This window comes from Aedes aegypti, chromosome 2 (genome assembly GCF_002204515.2).
Source record: "Aedes aegypti strain LVP_AGWG chromosome 2, AaegL5.0 Primary Assembly, whole genome shotgun sequence".
Classification (NCBI taxonomy): Eukaryota; Metazoa; Arthropoda; class Insecta; order Diptera; family Culicidae; genus Aedes; species Aedes aegypti.
Window position 1 is genome coordinate 63,222,742 of NC_035108.1, and position 21,659 is coordinate 63,244,400.

Sequence of the window (21,659 nt, forward strand, 5' to 3'; positions counted from 1 at the left end):
TGTGCCACCGATACTGATGAAAATATCTATATCCTGTAAATCTATGAACAACGATATGCAACCAACACTGATAGTGTTTTCAACTCGAAACTTACGAAATACCACTTAAAACGCTTTTAAAAGATATTTCAATCCTACTTGAAATTGAGCAAGGTAGAATACATCCCTTGAACTAATCAAGTTCTACATGAACAAATGATAAATGATTAACGATTTACGACGTTTTTGTCGAAGCTCTTCTTTATTGCTGCAACGTCCTCCAGATGGTTCATACTTCATGCACTCCTCAAATCAATTGCCGCAGCGCAAGACCTCTCATAAAATTCTGTTTTACGTACGGTGCAGAAAATTAAATTACTTGGCCCAATCTCACAGCTCTGTTCTGAGCCCACCATAATTGGATTGTAACTTGCTCGAAACCAGCAAAGAGTGGATTAAAAATTTCGCTTCTCAGCTCGATTGTTTATTTTCCGGGCTTGGTTCTTTACGGCTGCTTGTGCTTCTCACAAGGGAGTGCTGTAGGATTGCTGGAGGAGTCAACAGAGGTAGAGTTCAATCAGCCTCAATATATGACGCCTGTGAACAACCATCACGCCTACACGTCTTTCAATTGAACCGATAAAAGGGCAAACTCACGTTAAAGGAAGGATTGATTCAATCACCTACACTACAGTATTGAACAATACACTTTCGGTTATTTATGAATCGATTTGAATGCAGTGTTCACGGAACGTCAGACATAACTTGAGTTTCAATATATATGTTTGAGTATTTTTTCCAACCACGACTTTAAAAATAATAATGATTTGAGTAAAGAGTCATTTTTGACGAAAATTATTAAAAGATTTATTTGAAAATATAGAAGCCTTACACAAAAACTGATTTTGACAACTTGTTCGTCGCATCTAAAACAGCAACTTTACTGAAAATACCATGAAGCCAATATTTCAATTTGTTTAACCTTATATCATTTATTAAAATTTGTCTAAAAATATAGGTAGTCTTCAGACAAATCATTGTTACTTTTAATTGGTGATTAAAACAAACACTCAAAAATATATGTTGGATTTGAAAATTATATCTAAAAACATAAAAAATCATTAAAATTGATTCATAAATAACTCAGATCTATTTTGAATGTTTGTATAGAAAACAAAAAAAGGTTGCTAATATATTGTCTAATACAGTACGTTTATATGTATTTTGCAGCACATGGATTATGCTAGTAAAAGCAATTTAGTCTCCAGATTAAGCGCCATACTGGAACTACTGAAATTTTTCTATTTCTGGCGATACGGCACAACTGGGACAGGTCATGAATCGAGAGAATTTCCAACTCGAAAAGATCCTCGATCGACGGGATTCGAACCGACCACCATACTAAGTCATGATGAATAGCTGTGTGTGGACTACGGTGAACTATGTTCCTCTCAACTCGCAGCACCAAAAGAGCACCGACAAAGGTTAGAGGGTGGCAATAAAAATCTCCAAACATGTGGTGTAACTTTTCACCAAAATTGGAAGGCTATGTGTCAAATACCGTGCTTTGTTCTCTGGCTCCCTGACCGTGTTCTGGAGATGGCAAAGTGCTTTCGAGATTGGGCAAATCATCAGGGGAAGAAAATAAAGCTCAACAACACGTCAGCAGTGGTCGCTCCTCGAGTCAGGTTTCAGTGAACAACTTTGTTGGCAGTTTGACAGTTTCAAATTGCTCGGGCAAGTGAAAGCGCGCTTCGTCTTTTTGGTTGGTGAAAAAATCCATGATGTGCACCCCAAGGAATAACAACAACATCAGCAGGTGCCGGAATTCCATTGTTGGTAGAATTTTCTAAATTGAATAAGCGGAAACACTTGCAGCAATGTTAAGCCATATTGGACTTGGAGAAGGGCACTTCAGGTGCACGTGCAGGTGCTGCGAGAACGTAGACTGCTCTGAAAGAGTCACGCTTGAAGTGCTGTTTTAGTAGAGATATAAAAAAATCCAAATTGCTAGATGTAATCATATGTGTATGTACAATAGGGCGGTTCAAAATTTCATAAAGTTTGAAAATCAAATCAGATATGGGAGATTTGATCGCAATTCTTACGCTATGTATAGTGTTCTGTAAAACCTTCAGCTTTTTCGTTGATGATTTAAAGGTAGTATTGTAATGTAAGTATAAACATATCATCTCATGGAGCATGGGATTATATCCCCTGCAAAACTTCAACCAAAAACAAAAAAAAAATACCTCAAAAAGGATTTGTTTCTTCTTCTTGTTAAGGTTTGAGGAATGAGTTTTTACTATTAGATTATACGTACTTACATTACAGTACTAACGTGTTTGGAATATTTAAAAAAAAAACTCAATAGTAATTTTCCAATAAACCTACATCATCTTTGAACCACCTTAAAATCACCACTGAAAAAGCTGAAAATTTCACACAACACTATTTTTGTCGTAAGGACAGTAAGATGTGAGAGATCGGATTCTCAAACTTTGCTGAGTTTTGAACCGCCCTACTGTGCATCCACTATTCGCACCTAGAAGGCACGGGGATATGCATGACCACTTTTGCATGTGTTCACGGTGAACCTCACCTTTAATTGGTTTCGAATCAAGTGTAGAGACTAGGTACTGCGCACAAACTGGTAGATATCTGGCTGCTAGACAACGAACCGGTACCGCGGCGGATCAAGTGATGCAACGCAACCGCAAGTACAAGCTCTACACGTGCCCTCGGTACTACCGCCTAGTCATGACCGTGGCCCTGACTGTCAGCTGAGATGTCTGATGTGTGCAGTACAAGCCTGTTGTACGATACCACATATTGAAATCGACGACTATCTATAAACTGTCCGAGTGAGTATGTTTGCTGTTTGGTTCGGCGTTCCGGTGACAAATTGTTTGAGGAAATAAAATTCAGATAAGCATCGATCTTAATTTATCATAGCGATCTGCATCCAAGTAGAGAGCAAAACGACTCAAATAGGTCTCGAAGCTACGGTCACGAAAGCATGCTATTAAAATGTAGAGCTGGTGCTTTGGTGATGATATTGTTCTTCTTTTTGTTGGCATTAAGTCCCACTTAGACAGAACCTGCTTCTCAGCTTAGTGTTCTAAAACACTTGTACAGTAATTAACCATTCGGCTGTCGCGCGTGTCATCAACGCCAGAATCATCCCGTTGATGCTGTGTACGACAAACGAGATTTTTCAACCAGTGTTGTACCAAATTTAACAACTCTATGATAGCAGTATATGTTAGCTCCTTTTGTTTAGTTAGTTGCGTTTCACATCATCTAATTGTTCTATAGTTTTTTAATTTTAATTTTGATCATCCTATAGAGAAATAATTACACAGCGGAACATTTGTTTGTTCTAAGCACCAAAATGAGATCACATGAGATCAAATGAGATCACTAGAATGACATTTACCAAGATTTTCGTCAGGAAGCATCGTTTACCAAAATCATTTGCCAAAGTTTGATAGTTACTAGTTGTTTTACTAACAATATACAGCGATATAAAACTTGATTGGTTTGGAAAAAGAGGAATAATAAATACATTCTGGCAAATGGTACATTCCGGTTAAAAGTTTTCTGGCAGATGTTATTCTAACGAATATCTTTGGGGCATGGTTTATGTATGGCGAATGGTTTTCTGGAAATATCAATAGTTTGTAAACAGTATGATGCTATTTTTTTATTTTGAACTATATTTGAAACGAAAGGTTTCAAAGCAATATACCCCTTAGCAAAAATGTTTGATTTAACTAGAAAAACAAATATGTAGAACAAAATTTTTCTGTAACATTAATACTTTTCAAAATATATCAAAAACAAAATTTTCACATTTCTTTCAATATGGGACATTTGCGATAACTTCAATGATCAAAATGGTGCGAGTTTTTTATTGCACAAATTTCAAATTATTTCCTAGTGGCGGTAGAAATTTCAGATCAATCGGAGCACTAGGATTCAAGACCCAAGTTTCCAAACTTGGCCATTTTGGATTGAAAACGGTAAAATGATCTTTTTTAACACCGGTCACTGTAGAACATCACACTTTTAAAAGGGTAAATACTATTTTAAAAATGTACATTAACCTTTACAGTACTGGATGTCCACATCAAGGTTAAAAAATTGTGTAACTTCGTAATTGTTCGATCGATTTTAATGAAATTTTCAGGAAAAAAAAACAGAAATGAGTTATATTTTTGATTAATGCATTGAAAATTTCGAGTGCGGTGATGGTTTTTTGACTTGGGTCCAAATTTTTTGGGGTATTGGTATGTGGAAATTCAAGAAACATTATCAATTAAATTAGTGTAAAGTTTATCTGCTTTGCAGAATTTCATCAACTATTTGGAGTTTGGAGAATATTGTATATAAATATGACAAATGGTGAATTGGCAAAGAAAGCTCTAAGGTCATTAATGTAAAAAGCTAATAAAACACCAAGTTGAGAAGAAGGCTCTATTCCGGTTGGATCATAAGGCCAAACAGAAAAGGAAGCATATGAGAGAGATAATATCAATTAATGTGTGAAAAATCATGCTATACAAGCCGTCACACGTTAACTGCACTAGAGATGCCAAAAGTGAACATTTATTCACTTCTGGGTAGAAAATCATGAACTTTGAGCCGTCGAAAGGCGTCAGTTCCTATCCTATTCCTGGAAAAAGCTGACCAAGATCATAATTTGTTGTTCTAAAGTACCGTAATTTGGGGTAACATTAATCGGCGGGGCAACATTGAACGCAATGACCCTCCTTGTATAAAGTTTAATTCAACATTTATTGATAAGATATTTTCAATGCTTGAATCGTGATTCCCTTCCTTCTATTCTTGACCTAATGAAGTTTGAAGTTTTTGCAAAATCTGAGTTGTGTTTATGTGTAAAATTTTCAACTTTTGGAAACAATGATTTTCATGATAATGGATGACACGCTCAAAGAATCATGCCTCACGTGAAGTCTGAAAACGATATGAGCAGAAGAAATGCAGTTATTACTAAAAATGACATCGCTGAAATCGATTCAGTTGCCAAAACTTTTATAAATATGTTCAGTTAAGCATAATTCACAAAGTACTTTAAAGAATGCATAAATTTCTTAGGATATTGTCTATATTTAGGCGTATTTCACAATTAAAGGTGTTTTGAATTTTGAAATAACTCAAAAAGTAAATGACTTGTAAGAGGTTGGCCTTCATATTCGGCTTCAGGGACCATGGTTTTAGTAAGTAATGATATTTTCAATATTACAGAACGTTATTTTCATGGGTGATCAATGTTACCCCATATCAGCTACTTTAAACTTTCAGAAAACAAAATACATTATATAGACACGAGCATTGGGTGTCAGTACTTGTTTTAAATATATAAAACGTGTAACATATGCACTTTCAAATGAAATTTTTAAGAAATATCCAAAAAATGATCAATGTTACCCCGGATTACGGTAACCATAATCTTACGATCATAACCAGCTATTGGTTTGTTGGAGATAAGAGATAAAATATCAACAATAATATCAAAAAATAATATTGAGAGATATTAAACAATATCTTGTTAAGATACTATAAGATCAATACAATATCTGGCAAGTTTACTGATTGACCAACAAATTAATATCAAAATATGATCTGACAGATGGCAAACAATAAAAATAATTGAAAAGCTGGCAACCATGATCGAACCCTCGACCTTCAAATCTATACACAGATATGCATAATATTCGGTTATGCCTATCAGATGGAAGATCAAGGAAATAGGAGCAACATTTTCTTCGATTTCTGATACTACTTTTTGCTTCTAGAGGTTGTCCTTACGTCACACTGTTCAGTCCCGCCATTTGCTGTTGAATGTGTTTTGTTTCATGTCAAAGAACTAATTTTGATCTTGTTTACATATTTTCAGATGTTGAGCTATAGGGCTGATATTTATAATATTTCCGAACATCTTTAAACTGAAAAATGCGATCATAATTTGTTCGTTTCGAGATGTGATTTTGATTTTTCCGTCTGCCCGGGTTTCATTATGAAATACCCTAGGTATCCCAACGAATTCGGACCTAAATCAGAAACCATCACCAAAATCAAAATTTTCAAAGCCTGAATTAAAAATCCTTTGTAATTTTTCCTGAAAGTATAATCAAAATCGATCAAACAATTACGAAATTACAGTATTTTTAAACATCGATGTAGACACCCGGTACTGTAAAGGTAAATCTCCATCATATTCATTGTAATTGATAAGAAAATTGTGTCTGCTAAAATTGTTTTAAAATGAAATACCTTTTTAACATTTTTTGCATACAGTCAGCTCGCTTTCAAAAACTAGGGAGTTTGTATCGTTTCCCACAACAATTTTATGACAAAACGATAACCGTTCACGGGGCCCATATAGCCGTAGCGGTAAACGCGCAGCTATTCAGCAAGACCAAGCTGAGGGTCAGGGGTTAGAATCCCACCGGTCGAGGATCTTTTCGGGTTGGAAATTTTCTCGACTTCCCAGGGCATAGAGTATCTTCGTACCTGCCACACGATATACACATGCAAAAATGGTCATTGGCATAGTAAGCTCTCAGTTAATAACTGTGGATGTGCTCATAAGAACACTAAGCTGAGAAGCTGGCTCTGTCCCAGTGGGGACGTAACGCCAGAAAGAAGATGATAACCCGTTCAATCAGTTACTTACGACGTTTTGTCACTTTGTCCACCATACAACGAAGCGCTGAAAGTTAGGTTGCGAAAGTAAAAAATCTGACTTATATCGTTTTAGAAATCTGGAAATTAAACGTTTTATAAGTGAAAAATGGAGTTTATTAAGAGCGGCACGTATAGTTTGCGAAACACGTTGGATTGATTAGTAAGTTTGTTTACTTTTTTGACTTGAGGAGAAGTTGATGAAGATGACTGTCGCATCAAGTTATAAGTATAATCTGCTTCAATTATCAGCGATTAAGAGGAAGTTGATCGATTTTGCCCCGGTTTGACCCAGGAGACCCCCTTGATAATTCTAGCATGAAAGTCCAAATTGATCCCTTGAATATTTTTCCTCAAAAGTAGATATGTAAATGCATCATTCCTGTTGCATCATTCCGGTTGAAAATGGAGTCTAGGGTTATTTTTTGAAAGTAAATTCTTAATTCAATCCGAAATGGGTTCAAAGTTTACTTTTAGATGTTTAGGTAAAGTATTTCATCCAACCATACATAATAATCTACGATCTACGGCTACACCAAATTGCTTAATTTTTTCACAACATACTCTCATTAATGTATTGTTCCGAAGAGTGAGTATCCGAATACGATTAAAATTCTGTAGCCTGAGAAATTAACGGGGGGTTCTAGTTACGGGTCGGTCCCCCAAGGAATTTTTGAATATCTACAAAACCAGATGACCAATGATCAATATCGACACAGATCCTAAAACTAGAAGAGTTTTTTGAGAGCTTGTGAAAAAATGGTGCAAAAATATTAAAAAACAAAAGAGTTATAACGATTTGAATTTCAATTTTGCGGTAAAAAATGAAGCTGCCGGTAGAGGGGTTAAGGCGCAAGAGAAAATAGCACAAAAGTCAGAACTGAAAAAGCAGTTTTCTCTTTTTAAAACAACAAATTGATAAAAAAAAAACACACATTCTTTTTATTTGGGAAATAAAAGAGCTGTGTTTTTATTTTCTTCGAGAAAACTGCTTTTTCATATTTGACTTTTGCACCATTTTTACTTGGGCCTCCAATTTTTGATGGACTATGTGCACTTGGTCCACTGCACTGCACTAAACATCTACGTTCAGTTATTTGGTTCACTTTGACTGAATAATTTCTAGAAAAATAACAATCATTTATTAATTTCATGGTCAAACTGGGTGCATAACTCAAACATAAACAGATTGCCAAGACCCTTTTATATCAATATCGAAAATTTGTCAATAATTCATATCTTTTATTCCGAAATTAGTGGCATTGCGATAGCTTAAAAAATTAAGTTTTTGAAGAATTAGGTCATTGAAGACCGGAAATATTCAAATATGCATTCAGTCAGAGTGGACCAAGTGAAAATCTTGAGTACCGACCAAAATATACTGGTCCAATAAGCGGGTTCTAGGACATTACATACATACACCATAGAACTACCATAAACCTCTTATCGGACTATGAAATCTATTCAAAAATGTAATAATCAACCAGTTTATTGCTTTTTGACACTTGGTCCGCTCTGTTTGCAGCGACATTGTTGCAATTTCTGACCACCCATGCAAATATGGTAAATGGTCAAAAATCAAAATCAAATGCATCGAATTAAGTAATATTTATGAATTTCTATTGCTGGATGAGTAGAAAAATCGGACAAATCTCTTGAAATGTCTTTCGTTTCCTGGCAATTCTCAGCGCGCTGATTATTTTCGCTGTAATGGTAATAAACACTTGGTCTACTCTGACTGCATACTTTTATCGATTTTTATTGATAATCCAAAGTAAATTTGTTACATATCTCTCGCAGTTTACAACATTCATCAAATCTGATCAAAGTGAAATAGAGGTAAGGTAATTTCGCATCTAATGAGAGAATAATCTGACTTAACGCCGACCACTCAGGAAACAAAATCAAAAAATATTATGTGAAAATTATGTCCACGATTACGATGCACATGGTTTTTTGAAAACACTCAGCCCAAGTCTCTGTAAGAATGCTTTTATTAAGAGTTTAAAATTCTACCAAAAACTTGGACTTTAAAAAAAATCTTTTAAAAATAAAAAGGGAATGATGATTAGTTGTGTGAGAATCCTGCTCAGGCATTCTGAACTCAACGAGGCCATTTGACGAATAACTCTGATTTGATTTATGATCTCGCCCTAAAAACCATTGGTAACCAAGAGTGTAGCTTATTGTACGGAAGCGGAGTGTTGTAGCTAAGCGGACGGAATGAATTTACGCGTTATTCAACATTGCTACGATGAAGAGAAGATCCTCCTCTATCTCCCAATGGTGATAGTTTTTTATCTTTATTTTTGAATGTGGTCATTTGCTTAAAAACAACGAGCTACACACTCGATTATCAATAGCATTCAGGGCGAGATCATAAGTTATGCGAGAATTTATCAAATTAATTTGTGTGTTCAAAAACTTAGCAACATTTCTTTATTATTATCTAACCTACTTACGACCTCCTCCAGCTTATTTGAGTAATTTGATACGTACCTGGAAATGAAAGAAATAAGAATTATTAATAATTTTATCAAGAGTAAAGAAGTCAAATATATAGAGAAGGGCCATTCGTTTGTAACAAGGATAATCATGAGGATATACAAGTGTAACAATTCCTTCACGAATAGTATCGTCTTTCGATTTTTAAACAATGAAAACTAACAATCCTCATTTTTATCAAAACCGTCTTACGTTATGATGACCAATCCCATAACCATAACAGAACCAACTTTTGAGCTTGAGCTTGATTAGCCGCTCGTGGTTGCTACTCCAGTATCGCCAGATCAGCTTCACTTACACAAGCAACCGACTAGACTATTGCTTGGGACTAAAAGGCATCCTCAGTGTGTAAAGTGCTGGTAATCTTGTATTTTTAGGCAACAGTGGCGTCTGCCACGTCAGGTTGCAGACCATTGAGAGGGAGGGGAGGAATAGATGTGTACTTATACTGGCCCACTGCAGACCGCGGAGTCCGACTGCATCTACGCCAGATGGGGTAAGGCAATTTTATGGCAGAAAGATTTGCTTTTGGTTAGCAGACTGCCTATGAATCAAGCGTTAGAAATAATGATGAAAAATGGAACCAGTTTCTTGTCCGTCTCTGGTTGTGGTGATGAATCTATGACAAAAGGTCGATTGATAAAAAATCAAAATGATAAAAAGTCGAAAATCTTTTATCAAAGAAGGAAAAAAATCCCATTAAGTAAATCATTTTCGACCTTTAGTCTTTTCGACGTTTTGACTTTCGACATTTTGTCCATAAACAATTACAAAGTACAAGGAAAGGGACGGACCTGGGATTGAACCTATGACTTTCTGCATGTAAAGCAGAAGCGATAGCCATTAGACCACCAATACCGCCTGTATATCGACAAACCAATTTTTGGCGAGAAAAACAATAAATAGGAATGTTTCAAAACGGAACTACTTTATAGGTTCCCCTTATTTGATTTATTTTCATTTCATATCCCGTCAAATTGTTTGAACACATTTGTCCCTTGATATGATGTGATACTTGTGAAAAGGGAATAAATATAGGTTAAGTTTTCATTTGTTTCCCTGGTTTGGAATTGGAAAATGTATAACGACAAGTTTGCATTTCTTCACTTCATAAGACGTAAGACCAATCCATGGAAACGCATGGTTGTTCATTTTTTGTTCTAAATGGGGTCTTTTGACACTCTAGACACTAGGCTAATAGGAAAGCCCGTGAAATCGTGACATCAATCATCCCTTTCCATCGCAGGACCAGACTTTGCTCAAGTGGTTGATTAATCGTGAATCATTTATCTGACACAGGCCAGAGGAAAGCACGATTGTCTAAACACGACATTAATCGCCACCTACGACACTGTCAAAGAAAATAGTCGCTCAGCAAGACAGTTTCTCTTGTCGGGGTTTTCGGGGTTTCTGGCAATAAACGTAAATACGAACACAAACTAAAAGAGATAGAGTGCAATATGACTGGACAATATTTCCGCCATCGGTAACGAAAAGAAATGTCTTATTTCTTCAAAGGCCGCACAGACATTTCGGTAGATGCGACGGTCTGGAAGAGTAATCTCATCAAATAAACATTGGCTTTACTGATTCTTTGTGGATGAGCTTTGGCTCCCATCAGGAGACACATTTTTCAAGCCGCTCACCAACAACTCTCGACGATGTGACGTAATTTATGTATGACTTCTACCGGCTGGGAAACGCTGTAAAGCAGATCCGTCCATACATATTACATAGAAACGTGCTTGACTGTTGATAAATGGAACCGAAAGGGACAATTTATGAATGTGGAAGGGATGGAGTGCTTTGTCGGTGGATTTTCCTTTAGAGAAGAACGGTTTTCAAAGAACTTCATGTCGTCATCAGACTTCTCAAGAGGATTACTGAAGCTTAACGGAAGATGGAAGTGTGCCCACTTGGAATGTTTATGACCGGGCCAGGTCGTCGAACGTGGCCTTCTTACTTACATATTTGATTGCTCCGATGTCAACCAGATAGCCACGGGCCTTGTGCGAAATATCCGACAGGTAATCCATTTCCGGCTTGATTTAGCTGCTTTTATTCTTGTGCTAGCACTTAGATGCTTTTTTCATAACTGTTTACTGTCACTTGAACTCATCGAGTCATTTTCACCAGTTGTCGGCTAACAGATGTTTTATGTTCCGTTTCTGCCTTTAGAGGGAATATCACACATTAATGCTGGTACCGTATGACTATTTTAGATCATGATAAACACAAGCCACCTGCGGGTTTGTAAAGCGAAAATCTATTTTTCTCCGGACGCGATTGGGGTAAAAATAAACAAACCATGTTAATTGGCAAAACATCGTATGTTGATCATGAGTGCAGCAGCCAATTTAACATACGGGTAATACATCGCGATTAGTTTTTAACTGGAACAAAACGGATACAAAATTTTGATAGATTACGACGAAATAAGAGTGCCTAGCCTAATACATACATAGTAAAGCAGGGCAAATTCACAGCCTACTGGTTTTGGCTGAGCTGCTTGTAAATGTGTCCCTTTCGTAGAGATCTGAGAGAGAGGAGACAGCTCACTGACAACTGGCTTGTTTTCTTGGCTTCTTTGATTTCTTCTTCTCATGTTTGGGTTGTGCACAATGGTTCAGAGAGCACAAACTGGGTCAAAATCATTTTCACATCCCATTTGTTATCAAAAAGATCATAAAATTAAAAAAAAATTCAATAGCAATTGGAGTCCAATCGACAATATTTAAATATTCAACTATTTAATATGCGATAGCACATGGAAACAACCTAAATTTTCAATCACATTCAGTTTATGTTTGGTTAAATTTTGACGGTTTTTCACGTTCTGCCCTTCGAATGTGCGGTTTTCCAGTGACAGTTGATGACAGGTTCCCATGACTTTTGGGAGCATGCAATCTAAGCCAGCTGTCTCCTCTTTCTCAGGTAGAGATTAGTTTTTGCTTGGCCGGATAAAGCAAATTCCGGTATAAACACGATGGCTTCCGGGAAATAATTATCAGTACAGTGGGATTCCGTTTTTGGCAAAAACATAGAAAATTTCAGTTGCAGAAAACGTAAATGAAAACTACGTAAAGAGATTCTAAAATGTTCGAGAGAATATTAACAGACATGGGGCTCTGAGATATAATCGTGGTGAGCTGAGCTGTTATTCAAATGACAATAACAATAATCATGATGATATTTACAACGAAATCCAAATTTTGTTTTTTAAGATAAATGTTCAGTTGCAAAAATTAGAGAGTACCAAAAACGGTATAGTACTGTAATAATACTATATGTTTCATGATTCCTACGCAAATGAAGTGCATGGAAATATGAAAACAACATTTTACTGGAATTAGAAATGTTTTGTTAATGAACCAATTTTCCTACTAAAGAATTCAAACTGCTAAACGGATTACCGAAAATCATAACGGTCCAACGTAGATGGATTATGTACATCTAAAACAATCTATCTATTTTTGCACGCGATTGCTGGAAGTGATATCACTAGCACCGTTCATGATTGGAAACGACCTTTTATTGATTCAAGCATGCCTCGGTAAAATTTATATACCTAATCAGGATTCACGGTCGGTTCACGGTTCGATGCTTTGAAATTCCAATGAGAGCAATTTCCACACCTTCCAAACCATTGGGGAAATGCAGTTCGAACGTTGATTCATTTGACATATCGTACAACTTTGGCTAATTTTTCCTGGCATGATTTATTTTTAATATGCACATCACACACTAAATTTCGAATGTGCATTCATTTACGGGGCAAACAGTTATGTGGCACGAGTGTGAAGCACATCCCCATCATCAAACCGCGAATTGGTCGCGCGGTCTTTGCGCACATTTTGGCATTTTCCAGAACGTCATCACATCACTGGTTTTGCTGTCGTTGCACCATCAAGCGGTAACTCACATTGGTAGTTTTGACAAGATTCAAAATTAGAGAACCTTTCGGCACCAGGCACACTAAACAATGTTGGAACGGCAGGTTGCAAATGGAAACCGAAAACTGCACTATAGTTTTGCTTGCATGTCAGCAAAGGGCGACTGATCGACTAGAGCTAGATAGCGAAAAAATGCAGCAAAAGAGTTTTGACGGAAGTTGAAATGGGGTGATGAGACTGATATCGGTGAATTCGATAACGAAAAACAATAACAAGATAACATTTGATAAGCGGAAATCGGGCTGACTGTTCCAAACAAAAGAAAAAAGGTTGAGTTATCTGATTTTTTATTCAATCGATAAGCAAGTGGGCGCATTTTTGCACTAGGAGATCGTTCAGAAATTACGTTATGCCTTTGAACCTATGAGGACGTGTAAATGAAAATGGAGTAAACTATGATAATATATTTACATAAATTCATTTTCAAAATTTGTAATATTCTGAGATATTGAGTCACCAAGTGGCTCAGTACTCGTCTAACAAACACAAATCGAGGGTTAGGAATACTTTTAGAAATTTCCCTATGGATACTTTCAGAAATTGTTCTATAAACTCCTTCAAAACAAAAATCACATTCAGGGTGTCGACTCAATTTTGAAAATAAAATTCCCTGACTTTCCCTGACTTTCCAGTCGTTTTCCAGAAAAATTCCAGACCATGCTGATTTGTTGGTTTGGTATGTTTTAGATCGTATGAAACTGAGAAAAAGCTTTTACTTAAATACACATGTCAGATAACTTTCTCGTGCGTTTATTCAAGATGATATGATAATTGATTATTTACTTTTAAACTTCATACAGTGGCTCAATCTCATTTTCGTACGGGGCACTGTTTTCATATCAAGTTGGTAAAAATCTATTAAATGGTGCATGGACTTCGATATACTTTATCAATAATGAAGGTTATAGGTGCCATCTATTGTTTGGCAATGACAAACTATATTCATTTGCATAAATCTTTGGAATAATGGAAAAGTTTTGAGATTGTGTCTATAATTGACCCAATTCCATATTCGTACACCTAACAAAACAGAAATATACAGCACTCAAAACTAATTTTTAATGGACTAGATGATTACTTAAGCTCTTCGTTGTGTTGTTCAGATGCAGTAGAATACATTTGGAAAATTTAAAAGCGGACATATTTTAAACTTAAGTAAATTTAAGAAAAATACCGGTTTTCCCATGTTTTTTGCTAAAATATTCGATAAGTCGAACAATAAATTGCATTTTTTTCAACATCACTTCCTTAATATGGATAACTGCGAATATTGAACAAGTTTCAAAAAATTATAATCAGTTTTAGAGTAGCTAGGAGTGGATATCGACAACTTATACTTTTGAATCTTAGGTAGTATAACATTTATAACAAATCCAAAACCAAAAATTTTAGTCAATTTCTTTATGTTTGGCTCCTAAATGTATATACATAATCCATAGTTAATGTTCCAATCAAAACATTGCGTAATTATCATTTTTAATTTACATTTTACTACCAAACATGATTATAGAGATTTAAAGAATAAATATTATTGCCATAACCGCAACACAAACGTTTTTTAAAATGATGAAAACAACAGGATATATTCTATTAAATAGTATATCAATGCTCTCTGCTCATTCAAGTTATTTTGTATTTTTCTTATAAAATCAATAAATTGCAAAATAGGGTGCTATTTTGAATATAATTTGAATATTATTTCAAAGATAATTGAATATTACGATGACATCAATTATGTGGAGGTATGTACAGCGTAGTTTAGGGTACTTTATTGTAAAACGAAGTTCGTAGTTCAAATTATTTTTACAGGCAAATTTAAAATTAACATTTACCTGTTGTTTAGAATGAACATTTGGTTTACATTGATTAAAAATATCATTTTAGAAGAGTTTTGAACTTATGGCACAACATTTTTTTGAACTCAAAAGGGATAAAAACTGTTTATGATTTCTGTAAACTATATATATTTCAACTAAATTTCTATCAGAGCTTACGAGTATAATCTATAGATTGGATCCAATGACAAAAATAAACGTTATTGTTCGAATTGTAGGATTTAATAGCAAAAATCATTCGAAAACTGGCATTTTTCATAACTTTACCTAAATTTCATATATGTCCACTAATAAATTGTCCAAATGTATTTCACTACATCTGAACATCATAATAAAGCATTTCAGTAATCAAATAGAGCTTCTTAATTTAGTTTTGAACGTTGTGCGTATGAATTTTGGTAGGTGTACGAATATGGAATTGGGTGAATTTTAGACATCAATTCAATACTTTTCTATTAATCCAAAGATGAATGTAAATGGAAACATTTTGTGATTGGCAAACAATAGATAACACCTGTTACCTTCAATGTGGATAAAGTATTTCTAGCTCAATACTTCATTTAATAGTTTTTTACTAACTTGATGTGGAAACAGTATCCTGTACGAATATGAAATTGGACCACTGTAATTCATAGCAGTAAAAGTTAAGTATAAGCTCAGAAAATTCTGAGTCACGTATTGACCATATCATTTGGAACTTTCAAGCGCAAAATATACATTTAAAATTGTAAAAAAGAAGTACTCCGATACTAAACTACTACTGGAGCTTGCTTGTCCGTTGTCTAGTGTTAAGTTACAGTCTGTCCAGCTAAATAACTGAAGACGGTCTCTGTGTCTTCATATAAAAATATACTTCTTCAGGGACTTTTCTTCACTTCTCCCATAAACTCCTTATTTTTTTTTTTGGTGGAAGAATCTAATTTTTGTACAATGTAACAAAACCAGAGAAGTTTTTTCTTGTTAGTGTGATCAAGGAAGAGTCCTTTTACATATCAGAACGATTGTCAGCCATTCAAAATTCACTAGATTTCACGAAAGTGTTCATGTTGCCTGATACTATTTCGTCCCAATGGATCATTGAAATAACTAAAACGGCCGCTATGGAAAGTATAGATAGCGCCACCGTAGCCTCGTGTGTTTGACAGAACATCAATGCTGTCAGAATGTTAAATTCCATATACAGTGGCGCCTTTGTTTTGTGCGGTGAGCACTTGCAAAATCTACCTTCAATGATCCATTTTCGAACTAGTTTTTCAGACATTTAGTGTGACTATCATTACCGTGAATGAAAGCAGCACGTCGTACTTATATAAATTTTGAACACTAGCCGAGGATTTCTGAATTTGAAAAATGAATCATTATTAATCTTTTAGGTTTATTACAAGAATACGTCAAAAGATTTTTTTTTTCAGGAGCCGCAAAGAATTTTTTGGATAATGTTTTCATTTTTTCATAGAATACTGCCAACAGCATTTCACGATGGTTCGTTACAGGTTATTTATTTTACCTAATATTTTAGGATCGGATCATATCATATCGGATTTTTTTTCCCTGAAGAATTCATCAAGACATTTCTAACAGAATGCATTTTGGGATTGAATAACGCTCCAATAATAAGTTTTCAGATACTCTTCTTGAGTTTGTCGTATCTTTAGCAAAGCTCGGAGAAACTCCTCTAAGAATTTTTCTATGAGTATCTCCACGTAATCTGTCAAACTGTCAAGACACATATTCCTTGAAAACAAATTCCGCAAATTTTAGCTTTCAAGCATTTTCTGGAATTTCATAAGAATTTCGGTTGAAGAAGGATCTTAAGAATATCTGGATAATTTCATGAGTATCCTAGAAAAAAAAAAACAAACTGGACATATTTGTTAGTAAGCTGTAAAAATCCTGAAGTAACGTTTGAATTCTAATTCAGGAAATTTAAAAAAAAATTTGGAAATTTGAAATATAGCAAAAAGGAAAAATTGAAATTGAAAGAGATAGCCAAATGAAAAAATATCAGTATAAGAGCACTTTGCGATATTATCTTAATACGTACTATTTCCAGCAACAACCTGATAGAAAAAAAAACAGTAAATATCCTGTTCTACAGATTTGTTCTCTTCAAATGAGATGCTTTATTGTTTTTCCTCTATTTATGGTTTTACCAGTTTTACTAAAATATTGAGCAAACTCGTCAAAATTGACATGATTTCATGAAGTGAACTCCATTTTTTCTCAAGATTTTGAGAAAAATAAGCGAAACTAGGCAACGAGTTGATTTAGGAAACTTTAGAACTAAATATTTTTGGAGCGGTCCACGCCAACTTCGAAGAGTACTGTTGATGCTTTTCATTTTAGAAAAATTTAGATTTTGAGGATAAGTATAAGTAGTAAAGTACAGTTCACTCTACAATGCATTTAAGCATTTGCTCTATGATGCACTGCATTTTTGAAAGATGGATTACCATCTTTTTCCATTATTCGTTTTAAATTGCAGACAATCAACTTGATTGATGTTATAGTAATTACATTTTTCCCTGACCTCTAGTGAAATTCCCTGATTTTCCCTGACTTTCCAGGTCAAAAATTAAATTCCCTGACATTCCCTGACTTTCCAGGTTTTTCCAGGTAGTCGACACCCTGACATTTATTTCGGAATTCATTTAGAAACCATGATGATTTCTTCAAGAATTTAACCATGATTAGAGGTACCTCTAGATATATATAGAGATCCTTTTCAGATATATCTAGGAATTCATTCAGAGATTCCACAAATTTATCGAAACTTTTTAAGTGAATTTTTAAGGCAGTCTTCCTGAGATTTCATGGACTATTTTAGGATTTCCTATAAAATTTTCAATCAGAACCACTTTAACCAGGAAATTCTCTAAGGAAACCTCCAGCAATTACTCCAGAAAATTCTTTACGGATTTTTTCTTGAATTTTCCTCTAGAATTATTCAAATAATTCATTTAGGAAATCTTCCAGGAATTAGACAAGGATTTGAGGGAGGAGTTCCTGAAACCAATCTAGGGGGTATTTCTTTGAGAAATACCTGAATAACTTCTGCAAGAGTTTCATAATTAACTATAACATGTAGGTCACTTGGAGAATTGTTGGAATAAATATTGGGAAAATTCACGAACGAATCTTCAGATACAATATGCAGGATTTTGTGAAGAAATTTGGGCGGAGCTCCTGGATAAGTTGGTGTAAAAGTAATCTCAGTTATTTCTGAAAACAAGAATCTGTAGTTTTTTCAGGAGCATGTCCATGGAAACTTTACATGAGAAATAATTCCAGAAACCTTCTGAAGTATGTTGGAGTAAACTTTTACAAAAACACTGATGAAATGCTTGGAGCGATCTCTGAATAAATTTCCTGCAGGAGTGAGGATTCTCTGGTAGAAAAAAATGAGAAACTCTTAAGAATGTTTTATAGGATTTACTGGAAAAATCTTTAAACGAATTTGTTTCAACTTCCTAGAATATACCTAGGAATAGAATTACTGAAAGAATCTCTGAAGGGAATCACTTCTGGAGGAAATTTTGGAGTAATCTAAGATTACCTTTGAGCATCTCTTAAGAAATCGATGAAGGAATAATTGGGTTAATTCATGGGAGAATTATTTGATGAATCTCTAGATGAGCTTCTGGAAGAATCCAATGCTGTTGTGTGTTATAAACGTGTTGAAAAATTGCCGTCTTCAAGGTGAAGATGAATTGAAGCCAAACTTCAAATTTTCAAGAGCACAAATCTGGAGAACCGAACACCCGTTTGAGCTGAAAACATAATCGATTGGTCACCACCAGCTAGTAACCAAGCAATTCAGTTTTCAGTTCAAACGGATGTTTGGTTCTCCAGATGTGTGCTCTTGCAAATTTGAGGTTTGGCTTCGTTTCATCTTCACCTTATGATCGTATTGCCGACCAAACAAGTTAAATTTACATAAATTCGAATTCAAAATCATCTAGCATCTACGAATTCAAACTTATCTAGCAAACACAAGTCGTGGATTCGAATTTTGCTATGTGTGAGTATTCTGCTAATCAGCTTCATGCGAACCATAATTACCGGTCATAGACTATTTGCTTCCATAGTTTTCATCTGGAGCTTAACTTTTAAACAGGTACTTCAAAAAACTTTTTGTGATAGCATATTTGTTGTTCTTTGTCAAAATTGCATGTAGATTGCTCACATGGAAATGAGGTTACAACATGTCAAGGTTGAGCATATTATAAACTTTTTTCTCTATCACATCGAGAAAATAGATCTAAATAAGCCCCATAACTAGATAAGAGAAATTGGAACAAAACTGCATTCCTAGACATATTCAGGTAAATTGTTATCCGATGAATCACACGCTATCCCTTAAAGTGAAGCATCTTCAAAATCTCAAATTTGGATTGCTGTCAATCTCCTCCCTGGGATAAATTAAAACAAAACAACCCTTATCAGGGTTTACCAAACGCAAATCATTTTGCCGGGAAATTGATTTCATTCCACCAACAGACACTAACCCGAAAAAAAAGCAAAGCTTTCAATCACGTTTGAACGCATCCCATCCGACTTGATTAGATTGTTTTGATCCCGAAGGGTAATTGGACCCGTCAGGCAGCAAAAAAAAACTCCGGACAAATTGTGCGGTTCACTGATCTCAATATCTTCCGTTTTTCCGTTTCAATGGAAAATCTATAGGAACCATTCATCAATAACGCACAGTTGTCGGAAAAATTAGCCTCGCCTCGATCCTCGATAAGCTTTTGACCGTAATTGAGTTGTGCTGGCTAGTGCTAGAACAAATAGCAATTACTCGGCGAAGCCTTAACGAAAACACTCAATTCGCGTCGGGGAAACAGTTTTCGAATAAGCTACCAACTGGCAGGACGACTGCAACAGCAAGCTAAAACTACAAAAGCGCGAGTCATAGACGGTCAAACTGTGTCGGTGAATGTACTGCACCGGGAAAACTTTGTTCAAATAGTGGGATGGTTGTTTGTCAGGGGGTGAAAGCGTACAATAACTGTTCACCAGGCTACATGTAGTCTGAGAACTAAAAACATTGTTAGAAAGATTCATTCGAACTCGGCACTCAGTCAGTCACTGTTTGTGTTTATTTACAGTTATGGTTAGATTCTTATCCAGTAAGCCAAGTAAGCTAATGTGACAAAGAACCATGTAAAATCATTAATACCATTAAATAATAATAAATTAAAACCATGTAAAATCATTAATACGGTACTGTGTTTTTCTTTTCCTAGCACTACATTTCAAACTAAAATAGATTGTTTTTCAAATTATATTTTAGCTGCATTCAAGTGTGCAAATGAAATTTCTGGATAGATATCCTTGAAATAGTAGTGACTAGATAATTCTTAAATTACAGTTTGCCGCTCTTTTTGTAGATATGACACATATCTTCCTGCTTCCACTTCTTCGGAAGCTGTGCTGTCTCTCAGATTTTCTCTTCCAGCCAATGCAGACAAGCGACCCATTTCTACAGACCCCTTGATGAGTTCCGGTCCGATACCATCATGACCGATTGTTGATCTTGATCATCCTCGACTTCCCGGAAAGTGGGAGCTCGTTTGTTGCCTTAAACTTGTCTGCGCCCTCATCACTATTCAGATGTTCGTTGAAATGCTGCTTCCACCTTCCAATCACTTTACTTCCGTTCAACAAAATGCTCCCATTTTTCCTGCATATTTTGAATTGAGGCACGAAAATGCATTAAGCTTCTGCATTGCTTGGTTTTGGAAGAGAAACTATATTTATTCACACTCCGCATGCAATAATCAGAAAATATACCAAGAACTTTCTTTCAGAACGATTGTATAAGGATTCCTTGGAAAATACGATCAGATATCCCGCCAGACGCTGAGGGTTTTGGCTAAGTATTTTTTCATGATTTTTTTGCACATTAATTTCAGACATTATACCAAAGTTTACGTCTGGTATTACCCTGAAGATTTCTTCAGGAATTCATTCGTTAATACTTTGTTAGATTATCCTAGGATTTTATACGAAACTTTCGAAAAGGGATGCTTTTAGAATTTTTCGTATGGATGCTTCCAGAGAATTTGCATGGTGGAATTCCTTTTGAAGTTTTGTTCATGATTCCTTCATGAATTAAACCAGGATTGAAGATACCTTCAGAAGTCACTCCAGAGATATCTAGGAATACACCCAGACATTTATCGATTTTCTGGGCGAAATTTTCATGAGCTACATTAATATTTCCATCAAAATTTTCACTTAGGATTACTTTAAAATACTGTCCGCTTGGTAGCCATGATGATAATAAGTAAAGTACCAATTTCGGGTTTTCATTTATTTGATTTATTTACAAGTATTCCACTAAACAGCTCGAAGATTTATTATCATCATTACTAATTTAAAATTTAACAAGAAATCTCTCTAAAGAAACCTCCAGAAATTAAACTAGAGATTTCTGAAATTCCTAAGAAATTCTTCTAGTATTATTACGGAAAACTTCCATGGATTGAACAAGGTTTTTTTTTGGAGGAATTCCAGAATAAATCTGGGAGGAGAAAGGAAGAGAAGCCTTAAGGCTTCTGAGAGAGAAGCTTTCCAGCATCAGGAAGAGAAGCTTTCCTGCATCTGAAGAAGAAGCTTTCCAGCTTCTGGAAGAGAAGCCTTCCAGCTTCTGGCAGACAAGCTTTTCAGC

The 21,659-nt window shown here is 35.3% G+C and overlaps 1 protein-coding gene across 9 annotated transcripts in view; it reads right to left on the minus strand.

Annotated features, from left to right (window-relative positions):
• Positions 1-21,659, minus strand: part of LOC5574290 (lysophospholipid acyltransferase 1) — a 145,396-nt gene that overhangs the window by 31,657 nt on the left and 92,080 nt on the right. Inside the window, exons 1-2 of one of the 9 annotated variants that reach the window (XM_021841025.1) lie at positions 13,118-13,260; positions 11,163-11,367 (exon numbers count right to left, since the gene is read on the minus strand). The exons of 6 other annotated variants lie outside the window; for them this stretch is intronic. In XM_021841025.1, coding sequence (XP_021696717.1) covers positions 11,163-11,231 — 69 coding nt within the window. In that variant the 5' untranslated portion in view covers positions 11,232-11,367; positions 13,118-13,260. Of the gene's footprint in view, positions 1-11,162; positions 11,444-13,117; positions 13,261-21,659 lie in introns of those variants that run through there. 2 more of the 9 variants (XM_021841023.1, XM_021841024.1) reach the window with 2 other exon arrangements.